The following is a 16096-nucleotide window of genomic DNA, read 5'->3' as shown; positions in this document are numbered from 1 at the left end:
CCACCTTGTGTACCCTATAAAGAATTTTGGTCCATACTCCGAGATGGGGAGAAATGATAGGGGAAGATGACCAGAGGGCTCTGAACTCAAACTCCATCCGGACCTGTAGAAAGAAAAGTAATAAAGGAAGGACACTCAGAAGTAGTAATGGGTGTAGTCATGTCTTAGAAAGGAAGAAAAGGCAGGAACATAAAAAAAGGGGGGCAAATATATGTAAATATAGATAGATAAGTACAGGAATAATAGTTAACCCATACCTGTGACCTTGGGAAAACTACTGCTGCTTCCAATGGAGGGAATAAGGATACAGACCTTTGGTGGTAGGAAAGGTGTAGAATTATTCCCTTATTATCACATAGTTCTTTAAATCCCTATTAAATCACTAATAAAATAATAATAATAAAGAAGATGACAAGGAAGTTCCTAACTTCATGGAATGAACCAGTTTTAAACTTCAGAGGAAATCAGCCCAAGTTAATAAAATTGGTATCAACTCTCAAGATGTTCTCCAGTGAAAGAAAGAAAAAAAAAAAGTTGGTCCATCACCTAGAGTAAAAAAGCTCTGGTTTGTGATCAACCTGTGATAACATCGACCTGCATTTGGATGACAAGTATACTATTTAGAAATTACTTAGCTGGCTCACTGCTCCAGAGAGGAAAACACATTTGTAATCTGTCACTGGAGTTCAGACCTGGAACTGGCTGCTTAACTCACAAAGTTGTGGAGTGCCCGGGAAATGCATTTTATTTAATGGAACTTCTTTTTTTTTTTTTTTAATTTATTTCTTTATTGGGGAATTAACGTTTTACATTCAACAGTAAATACAATAGTTTGTACATGCATAATATTCCCCAGTTTCCCATTTAACAATACAAGCCCCACTATGTTATTTATCATCCTTCATGGACCTGTATTCTCCCCACCAACCCCCCCCAGAGTCTTTTACTTTGGTGCGATATGCCAATGCCATTTCAGGTCTAATTGTGTTTTCTTTTCTAATCTTGTTTTTCAACTTCAGCCTGAGAGTGAGATCATCCCATATTCATCCCTCTGTTTCTGACTTATTTCACTCAACATGATTTTTTTCAAGGTCCATCCAAGATCGGCTGAAAACAGTGAAGTCACCAGTTTTTACAGCTGAGTAGTATTCCATTGTGTATATATACCACAGCTTTCTCAGCCACTCATCTGTTGTTGGACACCTGGGTTGTTTCCAGGTTTTGGCTATTACAAATTGTGCTGCCAAAAACATATGTGTACACAGATTTTTTGGATGAATATGTTGGGTTTCTTAGGATATATCCCCAGCAGAGGAATTGCAGGATCATAGGGTAGGTCCATTTCTAGCCTTCTGAGAGTTCTCCAGACTGTTCTCCACAGAGGTTGGACCAATTGACATTCCCACCAGCAGTGCAGGAGGGTTCCTTTGACCCCACACCCTCTCCAGCATTTGCTCCTGTTACCTTTTCTGATGTATGACATTCTCACAGGAGTAAAGTGATATCTCATTGTTGTCTTGATTTGCATTTCTCTGACAGAGACTTGGAGCATTTTTTTAATGTGTTTCTGAGCCTTTTGGATCTCTTCTGTGGTGAATATTCTGTCCAAGTCCTCCCCCCCCCATTTTTGGATGGGGTTATTTGTTGTCTTGTTGTTGAGTCTGGCAAGCTCTTTATATATGTTGGTTATTAAACTCTTATCTGATGTATGGCATGTAAAGATCTTCTCCCATTCTGTGAGGGGTCTCTTTGTTTGGGAAGTGGTTTCTTTTGCTGTGAAGAAGCTTTTTAATTTGATGTAGTCCCACAGGCTTATACTTGCCTTAGTCTTCTTTGTAATTAGATTCGTTTCATTGAAAATGTCTTTAAAATTTATGTGGAAAAGAGTTCTACCAATATTTTCTTCTAAGTATCTGATAGTTTCTGGTCTAACATCCAAGTCTTTGATCCACTTGGAATTTACTTTTGTATTTGGTGAAATACAGTGATTCAGTTTCATTCTTCTGCATGTTTCAACCCATTGTTTCCAACACCATTTGTTGAAGAGACTCTGCTTTCCCCATTGAATAGTCTGGGCACCTTTGTCAAAGATCAGATGTTCATAGGTGTGGGGCGTCATTTCTGGGCTCTCAATTCTATTCCACTGGTCAATATGTCTATTCATGTTCCAGTACCAAGCAGTTTTGATGACAGCGGCCCTATAATATAGTTTGAGATCTGGGAGTGTGATGCCTCCGGTTCTGTTCTTTTTTCTCAAGATTGTTTTGGCAATTCTAGGTCTTTTCTGGTTCCAGATAAACATTTGTAGCATTTTTTCCATTCTCCTAAAAAATGTGCTTGGGGTCTTGATGGGGATAGCAGTAAATTTGTAGATGGCTCTGGGTACTATATTCATTTTGATGATGTTAATTCTTCCAACCCATAAACATGGAATATGTTTCCACTTCTTTGTGTCTTTTTCAATTTCTTTGAATAGTGACTCATAATTTTCAGTATACAAGTCTTTCACTTCCCTGGTTAGATTTACTCCTAGATATTTTATTGTTTTTGTTGCTATAGTAAAAGGAATTGATTTCTGGATTTCAATTTCTTCTAACTTAGTGTTTGCATAAAGGAATGCCACTGACTTTTGAATGTTAATTTTATAGCCTGACACCTTACTGTATTGCCTGATGATTTCCAAAAGCTTCTTGATGGATTCTTTAGGTTTTTCTATGTATACTATTATGTCATCTGCAAATAAGGAGAGTTTGACTTCTTCTCTTCCAATCTGTATGCCTTTAATTCCTTGCTCCTGCCTGATTGCTATGGCAAGAACTTCCAACACTATGTTGAATAGTAATGGTGATAGTGGGCAGCCCTGTCTAGTACCTGATCTGAGTGGAAATGCTTCTAGTTTTTCACCATTGAGTCTGATGTTGGCTGTAGGTTTGCTACATATAGACTCCACTATCTTCAGGAATTTTCCATCTAGTCCCATTTTTTGTAGTGTTTTGATCATAAAGGGATGTTGTATTTTGTCAAAGGCTTTCTCTGCATCTATTGATAAGACCATGTGATTTTTGGTCTTGCTTTTGTTGATGTGGTGGATCATATTGATTGATTTACGTATATTAAACCAACCTTGCATGCCTGGGATAAACCCCACTTGGTCATGATGAACAATCTTTTTGATATACTGCTGTATCCGGTTGGCTAGAATTTTGTTCAATATTTTCGCATCTATGTTCATCAGAGATATTGGTCTGTAGTTTTCTTTTTTGGTTGTTTCCCTGTCTGCTTTTGGTATCAGGGTGATGTTGGCTTCATAGAAGCTGGCAGGGAGTATTCCAGTGTCTTCAATCTTCTGGAAGACTTTTAAAAGTAGAGGTATTAGTTCTTCTTTGAAGGTTTTGTAGAATTCATTTGTAAAACCATCTGGTCCAGAACTTTTATTTTGGGGGAGATTTTTGATAACTGTTTCAATTTCATTAGCTGTGATGGGGCTGTTAATGTTATCCACTTCCTCTTTACTTAGTTTTGGAAGTTGGTCAGTATCTAGGAAATCGTCCATTTCTTCCAGGTTCTCTAGCTTGGTGGCGTATAGTTGTTCATAGAAGCCTCACATGATATGTTGAATTTCTGTGGTGTCTGTTGTGATATCTCCTCTTTCATTTACTATCCGATTTATTTGGGTCTTCTCCCTTTTTTGTTTTGTGAGTCTGGCTAAAGGTTTGTCGATTTTGTTTACTCTTTCGAAGAACCAACATTTACTTTCGTTGATCTTTTGTATGGTTTTCCTATTCTCAATGTTATTTATTTGTGCCCTAACTTTAGTGATTTCTGACCTTCTCGTTGCTTTAGGATTCCTTTCTTGTTCTTCTTTTAGGTCTTTAAGATGTGCAATCAGGCTGTTTATTTGTGCTTTTTCTTGTTTCCTAATGTGTGCTTGTATAGCTATGAACTTCCCTCTTAGGACTGCTTTAGCTGTGTCCCAAATATTTTGATAGCTTGTGTCTTCATTTTCATTGAACTCTCGAAACATTTTGACTTCTTCCTTGATTTCTTCTTTGACCCAGAAGTTGTTAAGAAGTGTACTGCTGAGCTTCCACATTTTGGGACTGTTACTAATCTTTTGTTGATTGTTAAGTGTTAATTTAATTCCACTGTGGTCTGAGAAGATTCTTGGGATTATTTCAATGCTCTTGAATTGGCTGATGCTGTGGCCTAACATATGGTCTATCCTTGAGAATGATCCATGTGGATTTGAGTAAAATGTGTATTCCAGTTTCTTGGGATGAATGACTCTGAAAATGTCCAATAGTTCTAGTTTATCTATCTCTTCATTTAGCTCCCTTATGTCTTTATTGATTTTCTGCCTGGATGATCTGTCAAGTTGAGATAGTGGGGTGTTGAAGTCCCCTACTATGATTGTGTTACTGTTAATATATTGCTATAGCTCTTTCAGTAGAAGTTTGATATATTTAGATGGCTTCTCACTGGGTGCATAGATGTTAATAATTGTTAAGTCCTCTTGATTAACTGATCCTCTGAGCATTAAGTAGTGTCCATTCCTATCTTTTTTAATCTTATCTGTTTTAAAGACTATCATGTCAGATATGAGAATAGCTGTTCATGCCCCTTTTTGTGAGCCATTGGCTTGTATGATAGTTTTCCATCCTTTCACTTTAAGTCTGTGTTTGTCTTGTTGAGTTAGGTGGGTTTCCTGTAGACAGCATATTGTTGGGTTGTGTTTTCTGATCCATCTTCCTACTCTGTGTCTTTTAATAGGTGAATTCAGGCCATTGACATTTATTGATATCAAAGATTGAAGATATTTTAACGCCATTCTTGTAGAGTTTTAGAGTGTTTTGATATATGTCCTATTTGTGGTGATCTGATTGTTTATAGGAGACCTTTCAGAACTTCTTTCAGGGCAGGCTTGGTGATAGTTGATTCCTTCAACTGTTGCTTGTCTGAGAAGGTTTTGATGCCTCCATCTAGTCTGAATGACAGTCTAGCAGGATATAGTATTCTTGGCTGAAAGCCTTTCTCATTGAGCACTCGATAGATATCTTGCCATTCTCTTCTGGCCTGTAGTGTTTGTATGGAGAAGTCTGCTGCTAATCTTATGTGTTTTCCTTTGTAGGTGACTCTTTGTTTTTCTCTTGCAGCCTTCAGGATCCTTTCTTTATCCTTGTTCCTTTCCATTCTAAGTATGATATGTCTTGGTGTCTTTAGCTCTGGGTTAATTCTGTTTGGGACCCTCTGGGCTTCTTGAATCTTTATGTCTTTGATGTTGTCTAGACTAGAGAAATTTTCAGCTATTATGGCCTGGAAAATGCTTTCTTCCTCTCCTTCTCTTTCTTCCTCTGGTATGCCAATAATGCATATATTATTTCTTTTGAAGTCATCCCATAGGACTCTCTTGTTGTTTTCAGCATCTCTTCATCTCTTTTTGAGATCTCTTACTTCTTTTTTAGTTGTCTCTAATTCATCCTCAATCTTGCTAATTCTGTCTTCAGCTTCATAGATTCTATTCTCTCTGCCCTCTACTGTTTTCTGGAGTTCATTTATTTTGTTGCCCTGCTCTGATACTGATTTAGCTTGTTCAGCTAGTTGTATTCTTAGCTCAGGGATTTCACCTTTCAGCTCTCTAATAACCATGAGATAATTAGTATTTTCTTCCATATTCTCATTTGTTGTTCCTGTATTTCTGATTATGATTTTTCAAATTCTTTACTCACTCCTGTTATTATTTCCTTAGCTAATGTTTGGATGTTGAACTCGTTATTTTGTGCTTCACCCTCTGGGGGACTTTTAGCTGGGCTCTTGTCCTGGTTTGATTCTCCAATATTTTTTCTTGTTATTTTAACCATTTTATATATTATGTTATGAGTTCCCTTTATCAGTACTTTTCAAATTATTGATCACTATTGCCTGGATTGACTTGTGTCTAAGTAAGTTAATTAAAGGGTTCACAGTGGCAGAAGTTAACAGTTGTTTCAATAGTATTTAAATCTCTGAGTTGGAGCTCAGTGGTTTAAAAGCCTTTTTTTTTTTCTTCCCTGTAGGCTATGGGAGCCTGAGGGCTTTTAAACTACCAATAGTCTTCAGCTTAATCACTGACTCCTACCCAAGAGATAAAGCAGGGTGTGGCAGAGATAATCCAGTGGTTATGCAAAGAGACTTTCACAGCCCCTCAGCTATGCCACCAAGGTATAGGTCGTCTCCTGAGTTTCCTGGTTAGATCTCTGTCCCCTGGTGTCCCTCCCTGTTGCTGCTCCAGATTCTGAGGGTAGTATCAATGGAGACTCAGAGTTGTACTTGTTGAGTCTCTGGGTAGTCCTCTCCTCCCTTCAGCTGTCGCCTTGTTGGTGGAGCAGACTGGAGGTGTTGTCTCAACTGATAAACTGCTGAATTGTTAGCAGTCACTTAATCTCTCCTTAGGCTCCTCTCTCCTCTCTGTCACCAGCCACACATGTTTGTACTCACTGGTGATTTACTGGGTTCCTGTGGTCATTCTAGTCCTGTCTTGTTTCGGTCCTGGGTGGTCTCCTTTGGTATTCCTAGTTGATCTGGGAGAGGAGAGGAGAGGAGAGAAAGAGATCTGCTGCTCGTAGCTCCGCCTCTGAAAGTTGAATCTTTAATGGAACTTCTATGACAGCTCACTAACCAGCTCTGGACTTGTGCAGATATGGAGCTCAAATATTGGGGGATTCTGACTTTGGGAAATGGGGGTGCCTACAGGCCCAGAACTTTAGCCATACCATACACTGGGATTTGAAAGAAGGAACTCAAAATGCTTGAGTAATTTCCTGCTTGAAAAACTTCAACACCTATTACAAATAGCAATCTGACAATATAAAAAAAAAAAAATGTCTTCTCTCCATGAACATAGATGCCAAAATATTAAACAAGATCTTGGCCAACCGGATACAGCAGCATATCAAAAAGATTGTTCATCACGACCAAGTGGGATTCATCCCAGGAATGCAAGGCTGGTTCAACATCCATAAGTCAATCAATGTCATTCACCACATCAATAAAAGCAAAGCCAAAAACCACATTATTATCTCAATAGATGCAGAGAAAGCCTTTGACAAAATCCAACACCCATTCATGCTCAAAACTCTACAAAAAATGGGAATAGATGGGAAATTCCTCAAGATAGTGGAGTCTATATATAGCAAACCTATATACCTGAAAATATATACCTGAAAGCAGAAGTACACTAGAGTTTGCAGTGAGTACCTCCCTAACACTTCCTCTCCACTATTCCAAGCTTTGGGTCCATGATTGCTCAACAATTTGTTTGTCTTTATATGTTAACTCTCTTTTCAGTCACCAGGTTCCAGATGCCATCAGGATGCTGGCCAGGCTTCCCTGGATTGAAGACCCCACCAATGTGTCCTGGAGCTCAGCTTCCCCAGAGACACACCCTACTAGGGAAAGAGAGAGGCAGACTGGGAGTATGGACCGACCAGTCAATGCCCATGTTCAGTGGGGAAGCAATTACAGAAGCCAGACCTTCTACCTTCTGCAACCCACAATGACCCTGGGTCCACGCTCCCAGAGGGATGGAGAATGGGAAAGCTATCAGAGGAGGGGGTGGGATATGGAGATTGGGTGGTGGGAATTGTGTGGAGTTGTACCCCTCCTACCCTATGGTTTTGTTAATTAATCCTTTCTTAAATAATAAAATAAAATAAAATAAAATGTCTTCTCTCCAGTGGGAGCAAAAATGAACTATCAGTAGTTCATTTATAAATATAAATATAACAGATACTCAAATAGGTACCACACTGTATTTCAAGGCAGTGATTAACTGTGCATGCTTGCTTTGTTATGCAAATGTACACAACCACTTTACTGAACATTATAGGGACTTCTGAACAAGTGAAAACCAGTCGAAATTTCAGCAGAAGAAAAGACACTTTCCACTTAATCATCTTGGCAAATGTGATGCATTTGGTTCAGAAGACAAAGCTGCTAGCTCTCTAGATTAATTCAGGCATGCTTACTTCTTTATCTTTTATTTCTTCTCTAAAACAGAGTTTGATGTCTAAATACATTTTAAGCCCACTCAAATTTTTATAACAGTGGCTGAAATGTGAATTGTATATAGATGGGTTATGGTTCTTTCTCCAATGCTTAAATATTCGTTGAACTTGTCTCTTTCCCTCTCCCTTTCCCTTTCCCTTTCCCTTTCCCTTTCCCTTTCCCTCTCCCTCTCCCTCTCCCTCTCCCTCTCCCCTTCTCCCTCTCCCTCTCCCTCTCCCTCTCCCTCTCCCTCTCCCTCTCCCTCTCTCTCTCTCTCTGTGTGTGTGTGTGTGTGTGTGTGTGTGTATACTTCCTTCCCTTGGCTGCTTTTATTCCATTCAGAGAGAGAAAGAGAAAGGGAGAGACACCACAGCCTTGGAGCTTCAGTTGATGCCATAAAACTTTCCATGTGGTGTTGGGGTTTGAACCTGGGCAGTGCACACATGCATCCTACCTGCTGAGTCACCTCTCTGACCTTTTCTCATACTCTTTCATTTTCTTTGGCACTGGGGTGTCTTAGTGTGTGATTCTACCACTTCTGGTAGAGGCTTTTTTTTTTTCTTTTTCTTATTACTCTTATAATAAAATGATTTCAGATAGAGATAGTGAGAGAAGAGAGACAGAAGAGATACTTCACTATTCATGAAACTTCCCCTGAGTTGTGCATAGTACCCTCCACATAGTGTTGAGGGTTCAAACCCAGGCCCTCACCCATGGTCAAGAGTGCACTCTACTAGGAGCCATGTCCTGGTCTCCATGTAACTTTCATAAAGAATTCAATTTTGAGAATTTGAGGCTCTTTAAAGAGGATATGGGCCAGCGAAATAGCTCACTTGGATCCTGTGCTGCTTTGCCATGTGCAGGACCCAGGTTCAAGCCTGGCCACCACTGCATTGAAGGAAGTTTTGGTTCTGTAGTCTTTTTCATTGTCTCTCTGCTTCTCCTTTTTCTTCCCACTCCTCTGCTTCTATTTTTTTTAAATACATTTTATTTATTTTCTTTCAGTGAGAAAGAGTCAGAGACAGAAATCAGAGCAACAAGCAGTTCTGGCTTATGGTGGTGCTGGGGATTGAACACGGGACTTGGAAACTCAGTCAGGAGAGCCACTTGCATAACCACTATGCTCTATCCAGCCCTCTGACACTATCTAAAAAAGAGAAAGTATGTATTTTACTCATATTCATAACCCTAGTAGCTCCCTTATAGCTACTAAGTGCTAAGCCCATGTACATTTTCAATGACTTGTTTTCTGAATTTCATACTGAGAACATTCCTGAGAGGACCATGGAAGAAACTGATTTTTAAACAATTTGTCCTCCTTTATATATATTTAAGGCTTTTTCAGCCACCAAGTTGCAGGTGCTACCATGATGCCAACCTGACTTCCCTGGGCAGATGACCTTAACAGTGTACCCTGGGAACCCATTTCCCTAGAGTCCTGCCCCACTAGGGAAAGAGAGAGACAGGCTGGGGGTATGGATCAACCTGGAAATGCCTATGTCCAGTGGGGAAGCAATTACAGAAGCCAGACTTTCCACCTTCTGCACCCCATAATGATCCTGGGTCCATGTTCCCAGAAGGATAAAAAATAAGGGAGCTTTCTATGGACAGGATGGGATACAGAACTCTGGTGGTGGGAATTGTGTGAAATTGTACCTTTCTTATCCTATGGTTTAAATCAATAGGAAGGAAAGAAAGGAAGGAAGGAAGGAAGGAAGGAAGGAAGGAAGGAAGGGAAGGAGAAAGGGAGAAAATGACTCCTAAGGACTAGAGCTGGAGGGCACTGCAGTGGATCAGACAGCCTTCAGAATCCAAATTCATAAAGAAAGGAAGATGGATAAATCTGTTGAGTTTTGGAGAAGCATCAATCCCTTCACCTGCACATTTACCAGGACTTGGGCTTAGGAATGGAGAAGTACATTTGAAAAGCATACTCCCAAACACAGAGACTGATTCCACTAAAATGTTCTGACCATAATGGATGGGAAGATTTCTTTTTTTTTTTTTTAATATTTATTTTATTTATTTATTCCCTTTTGTTGTCCTTGTTGTTTTATTATTGTAGTTATTATTGTTGTCATTGTTGGATAGGACAGAGAGAAATGGAGAGAGGAGGGGAAGACAGAGAGGAGGAGAGAAAGATAGACACCTGCAGACCTGCTTCACCGCCTGTGAAGCGACTCCCCTGCAGGTGGGGAGCCGGGGTTCGAACCGGGATCCTTATGCCGGTCCTTGTGCTTTGCGCCACCTGCGCTTAACCCGCTGCGCTACAGCCCGACTCCCGGGAAGATTTCTTTTTGTATCTAGACATTTCCACAAACATAGTCCAAGTTCAGATTACAAAAGATAAATTAACAGTATATCTGTGATTGCCATAAAGTAAACAGGCTTTCATATAAGTCATAACAAGCACAGTGATGGTAATACTGTAAACAATAAAGCATCACAGAAAGAGAAAGCTAATTAACTCACAGCCTACGATGTTAACAAATCACACAAGTTTGGATCCTGTGTGCCATCTTATCTTTCCTCCCATAATTAGAGCAATGACTTAAAATTTAAAATATATATATGACTTTAAAAGATGGAGTCTGATCTAAAACTGTTGTATAGATTACCTTTTTTTTTCTTCTGTTTCTAAGTACCATGAATTTTATTGGTATAATATAAAAATGAAGTTGAGGAAACTAATCTTTAACAAGGCATGGGACAATACAAAACATATCAGAAATAGCTTCCATAGATTTAAATTATTCTAGAGCACAGCAAAAATCAGCTTTCAATTCATTTATATACTTGCATCCAAAAATTGAGAAAAAAATAAGGTCTACAAATTTCACCTAAAATAGACTTGCAAAACTGAATCTGTTAAAAAGTAGTATATATTTTAGTGATGTAAGGAAGGGGTAAGGTAAGAAATTATTCTTAGGAATTAAAAAATAAATTTAAAAAAAAGAAATTATTCTTAGGATCAGGTGGTGGCACACCTCACTGAGCACATATATCACAATGCTCAAGGATCTAGGTTCGAGCTCTAGTCCCCACCTGCAGGAGGAAAGTTTCATGAGAGGGAAGCAGTACTACAGTACAAGTGTGTCTGTTTCCGTTTCTCATTCTCTCTCTCCCTCTTTCCCCTCAATTTCTTTTGTCTCTATCAAATATAATAAAATATTAAAAAATAGACATTAAAAAATTTGTTCATGTAGTTATTTACATCAAGAGTTTATAGTAGACAAGTTAAAAGAAAGCACATGTGGTCATCTCTACGGATGTTTTTGTTGTTTTGTTTTAGTTTTGTTTTTTACCAGAGCACTGCTCAGCTCTGGTTTATTATAGTGTGGAGGATTAAACATTGGACTTAGGAGCCTCAGGCATGAGAGTCTTTTTGCACAACCATTATACTGTATATCCCCTCTAGTGATGTTAATTACCTCTAGTTGCCTTGTTACATTAGAAATTACCATAAATTGCTGGGCTAGGGAGATAGCTTAGTGGTTATGTAAAAGACTTTCGTGCCTGAGGCTTTGAGATCCCAGGTTCAACTCCAGCACTACCATAAGCCAGAGCTGAGCAGTATTTCAGTCTGTCTCTCTAAAATAAAAATATATGTAGAAAAACAAATTCCTGATAAAATCACTAAGTACTTTTCCTTATGTGGTTGACACTCCCAGCAAAAACAATATGTAATAATCAAATATACAGGTTAAAAAGAAAACTTCCGAGGCCTCAATGAAATAGGATCACTCTGAACTGGTTATCTATAAAACACTGCCATTTAAAAAAAATTAAAGAAATTATCAAGCAACAGAAGGAGATAGTTTAACGTAGATTTTTTTTTATTGCTGTAGTTATTGGTGTCGCTGTTGTTGGATAGGACAGAGAGAAATGGAGAGAGGAGGGGAAGACAGAGGGGAAGAGAAAGATAGACACCGGCAGACCTGCTTCACCACCTGTGAAGCGACTATCCTGCAGGTGGGGAGCTGGGTGCTCGAACTGGTATCCTTACAGCGGTCCTTGCGCTTTGCGCCACATGCACTTAACCCGCTGTGCTACCGCCCAACTTCCTTAACCTAACTTCTAATGAGAAAAGTAAGGGGCCAGCCTATGGTGCACCTGGTTAAGCACTCATATTACAGTGTGCAAGGACCCAGGTTCAAGCCATTGGTGGAAAAGCTTCACGAGTGGTGAAGTAAGGCTGCAGTGTCTCTATTTCCCTCTCTCTCCCCCACCCCTCTCAATTTCTCTCTATCTCTATCCAATAATGAATAAATTATATATTTTTAAAAAACAAGGAAAAGCTACAAGATGTGCAGAACTTGGACTGGGTTTGCTGTTATTGCACCAAATGGGGGTGGGGTGGGGTTTAGGTCCTGGAACATGATGGCAGAGGAGGACCTAGAGGGGATTGAACTGTTATGTGGAAAACTGAGAAATGGTACACATGTACCAACTACTGTATATTACTGTTGACTGTAAACCATTAGTCCCCCAATAAAGAAAAAAAAAAAGATTATAAGATTATTGAGCTTAACTTGATCTTAAGAGTCCTGGAGGTTACATAATGGACGTCACTGACCCCAAATCAAGCTATCTGCTTGGCCATGTCCCTTCTACAGACTCAAAGAGATAATCTTACCCCTTGTTCTTTTTAGATGTTGCTTGCATTCCTTGGTTTGTGGCACCCTTCTTCTGTATTCAAAGCTAGCAGTGCTGGGTCAAGCTCTTGTGCTACCATCTGTCTGGTTCTCTTCTGCATGCCCCTTCTATTTAAAGACCCTTGTGATGACATTGGCTCTTTGAAATAACCCAATCTCCCTAAAACATTAACTTCCCTTTGCCATATGCTTAACATATTTTCAGGTCCCAAGGTTTAGGATGTGGATATTTTTTGGAGGTGGGTGGGGGTATCACTCACTGCGGGTGTTGGTGCTGTATATATCATTACAACCTTTCCTGCTGGTTGGCAATGAAATGTCTCTACAGCTAACTGCATTGCGGACTATTAGTTGCATGCTAGTTAGATTCACAAATTCTTATTTTATAGCATAGTTTTGAAATATAACTAAAAGAAGTGCTGAAAATATTTATATTGGCCTTCCCTCCAGAAGTTCAGTGGGGATGGACTGTGTTTTCTGACCTTACAGGAAAATTACAGTCTATTAGGGATGTGGATCATTTTCTAAAACGTTGAAAATCAAATCAAATTTATTCCTACTGAGAGGAGTGAATCAGAGTCTTCTGAGAAGTGGCATGAAATGTCTTGTGAATTTGAGCAGAAATAGAATGCCTAGACATTCTAGCTATCTGGGAAAGATGTTCCATTATTTGTTGAGTTGGCTAAGTGCACTTGTTGGGTTCATCTCAGACACTACACATTGAATCACCTAGAGAGCCCTAGAGGTCAAACAGGAAATGTTCCAGAACCATTATCCATGTGAATGTAGCCAGAACCTACACTTGAACCACAATGAAAAGTGGTAGATAACTTCTCAGCCTCCTCCATGACAAGTAAGGTTTGTCTGAAGTAAGAAGTCAATGCATTGGATCGACCTTCCCGTGGTGCATCTCGTGAGTACCCATTCATTGAGGAAACTGACGATCCTTCCTAGCTGAGTGAATCCACATGGATCCCAGTCACTTTCAAAGCCAGCAACAAGCAGCTCCTGACAGCTTTCAAGCTGTTGGTCCTGCTCTTTGAGTCCTCCAACTTAATGTTGAGGGGCTGTCCTTTGCCAAACGCGTTCTTATTGGTCAATTAGCGATACAGCATCAGGCAGATGTTATCTGCCTACAAGAAACACATATAGCAGTCGATGAAGCTGTTTGATTCACCATCAGTGGATTCGATTTAATATGCTATAATCTCCATCCTAAACACGGCCGAGTCATCTACGCCAAATCGTGTCTTGTGGACGTTTACCATACGGCCTCTTCGACCTTCTACGACTCCATTACTATTGGAACTATTCAGCTCATCAACGTATATAAGCCTCCCAGTGCCTCATGGGATAGTGAGGTCCTGCCTAGCCCGAATCACCCAGCCGTTTACGTTGGAGACTTTAATAGTCATCACCAAGACTGGGGATATTCCTCCACTCGTGCTGACGGCTCTATCTTAGCTGACTGAGCTTCAGCGAATGACCTCTCCCTATTATACGATCCCAAACAGCCAGGCTCTTTTCACAGTGCTAGATGGAATAAAGACTCGTCACCCGACCTATGCTGGATTAGCACAGTCAACGGCCAAGCCTTTCCCACTACAAGACAAGTTCTCAAGATCTTCCCGCACAGTCATCACCGCCCAGCTGTCATCCACATTGGTCTCCAGCCCCCACTGATTCTGTGCTCGGAGAAACTAAGATGGAACTTTCGGAAAGCAAACTGGCGTCTGTTCAGTGATCTTACCAACAAATCTATTCCTGCAATTCCAATTAACTCTATCCCCTCTGAAGACTCCTACAGGCGCTTCTGCCAAGCCATCTTCAAAGCAGCTTCCCAAGCCATTCCTCATGGGAGACGTGCTAATTATACGCCTTGTCTTGATGCTGAATGCCAGCAACTACTAAAACAGTATGATGAGTCGGGCGACCCAGATGTGGCTGACAATCTCATTGCCTCCCTGGATGCAGCACGCCAAGCCCGCTGGCAGCAACTCACGGAAAGTCTGAACTTCACCCACTCAAGTAGGAAGGTCTGGAAGCTTCTTCACAGACTGGGTGCCGGTAGCCAACCCCCTCCCATCTCCTATCCTCCTGTATCTCCAAACTCAGTGGCCAGTCACCTAACTCAAGTTGGACGTGCTAAGATCCACACAGTCTGGAAAAGAGAAATTTCCCATGAGTGGTCATCCCATTTCCGGTTATCTTGTCCATCTCCAAAACTCTCTCCCTTTACACTGTCTGAACTGGAAGATGCTTTGAAGAGGGTTAAACCAGGAACAGCTGCTGGCTATGATAACATCACCCCAGAACTCATTCTTAACCTGGGTCCCGCGGCAAAGAAGTGGCTCGCTTCATTCCTGTCCCACATCTTGGAATCTGAGTCTATGCCCAAAGTTTGGCGTCGTGCGAAGATAATAGCGGTTTTGAAACCAAAGAAAGACCCAACACTGGCCGCCAGCTATAGACCAATTTCTCTCCTTTCCATGTGTTACAAACTCCTTGAGAGGCTGCTTCTGTCACGTATTTCTCATCTTACAGAGAAATTCCTATCACCCGCCCAAGCTGGTTTCCGCCCAGGAAGATCTACCTGCAAACAAGCCCTGGCCCTCTCAACTTACATTGAAAATGGATTCCAGAAGAATTTAAAGACGGGTGCTGTCTTTGTTGATCTCACTGCAGCCTATGACACGGTCTGGCACCGTGGTCTCCTAGTCAAGATCTCAAGATGCCTGCCTCCATGGGTGGCCAACACTATATCGTTTCTTCTCCAAAACAGAAGATTCCGGGTGCATCTGGGTGACAAGTCTAGCAGATGGAGACTTGTCTCAAGTGGCCTCCCCCAGGGCTCTGTTCTGGCTCCTACGCTATTCAATATTTACATCAATGACCTCCCAGAAACTTCTTCAAGAAAGTTCATCTACGCCGATGGCATCTGCTGTGCAACTCATGCATCCAAGTTCGACATCCTCGAGGAAACACTCATGAAAGACATGTCTCTGATATCTGATTACTGTAAAAAATGGCGACTAATCCCTAGCACTGCAAAAACGGTATCATCTGTTTTCCATCTACACCATGCCTCGGCCTCGCGTGAGCTTAATGTGCAGCTTGGCGATACGAGAATCCGGCATGAAGCCCAGCCAGTCTATCTTGGCGTTACTCTCGATCGCACCCTGTCATTTCACAAACATCTCATAAAAACTGCAGCAAAAGTGGGTGCGAGGAATAACATCATTGCAAGACTGGCCAGCTCCTCATGGGGCACGAGCGCTTCTACACTACGATCATCATCTCTGGCATTGTGCTATTCCACTGCAGAATACTGTGCCCCAGTATGGTTCCGTATCCCCTATGTCCACTTGGTCGATTCCAAATTATATTCCTCCATGAGGATAATTTCTGGAACCATCCGT

The 16096-nt window shown here is 40.7% G+C and overlaps 1 protein-coding gene across 4 annotated transcripts in view; it reads right to left on the bottom strand.

Moving 5' to 3' along the window:
* Positions 1 to 16096, bottom strand: part of TMEM117 (transmembrane protein 117) — a 581240-nt gene that overhangs the window by 84601 nt on the left and 480543 nt on the right. For 3 of the 4 annotated variants that reach the window (XM_060191440.1, XM_060191438.1, XM_060191441.1), the window contains exon 7: positions 5 to 103. The exons of the other annotated variant lie outside the window; for it this stretch is intronic. In XM_060191440.1, the coding sequence (XP_060047423.1) occupies positions 5 to 103 (99 nt within the window). The remainder of the gene's footprint in view (positions 1 to 4; positions 104 to 16096) is intronic. 4 annotated transcript variants of the gene reach the window in all.

This window comes from Erinaceus europaeus, chromosome 5 (assembly GCF_950295315.1).
Source record: "Erinaceus europaeus chromosome 5, mEriEur2.1, whole genome shotgun sequence".
Lineage (NCBI taxonomy): Eukaryota > Metazoa > Chordata > Mammalia > Eulipotyphla > Erinaceidae > Erinaceus > Erinaceus europaeus.
Note: the sequence above shows the minus strand (reverse complement) of the source record. Positions and strands in the feature narration are given on the sequence as shown.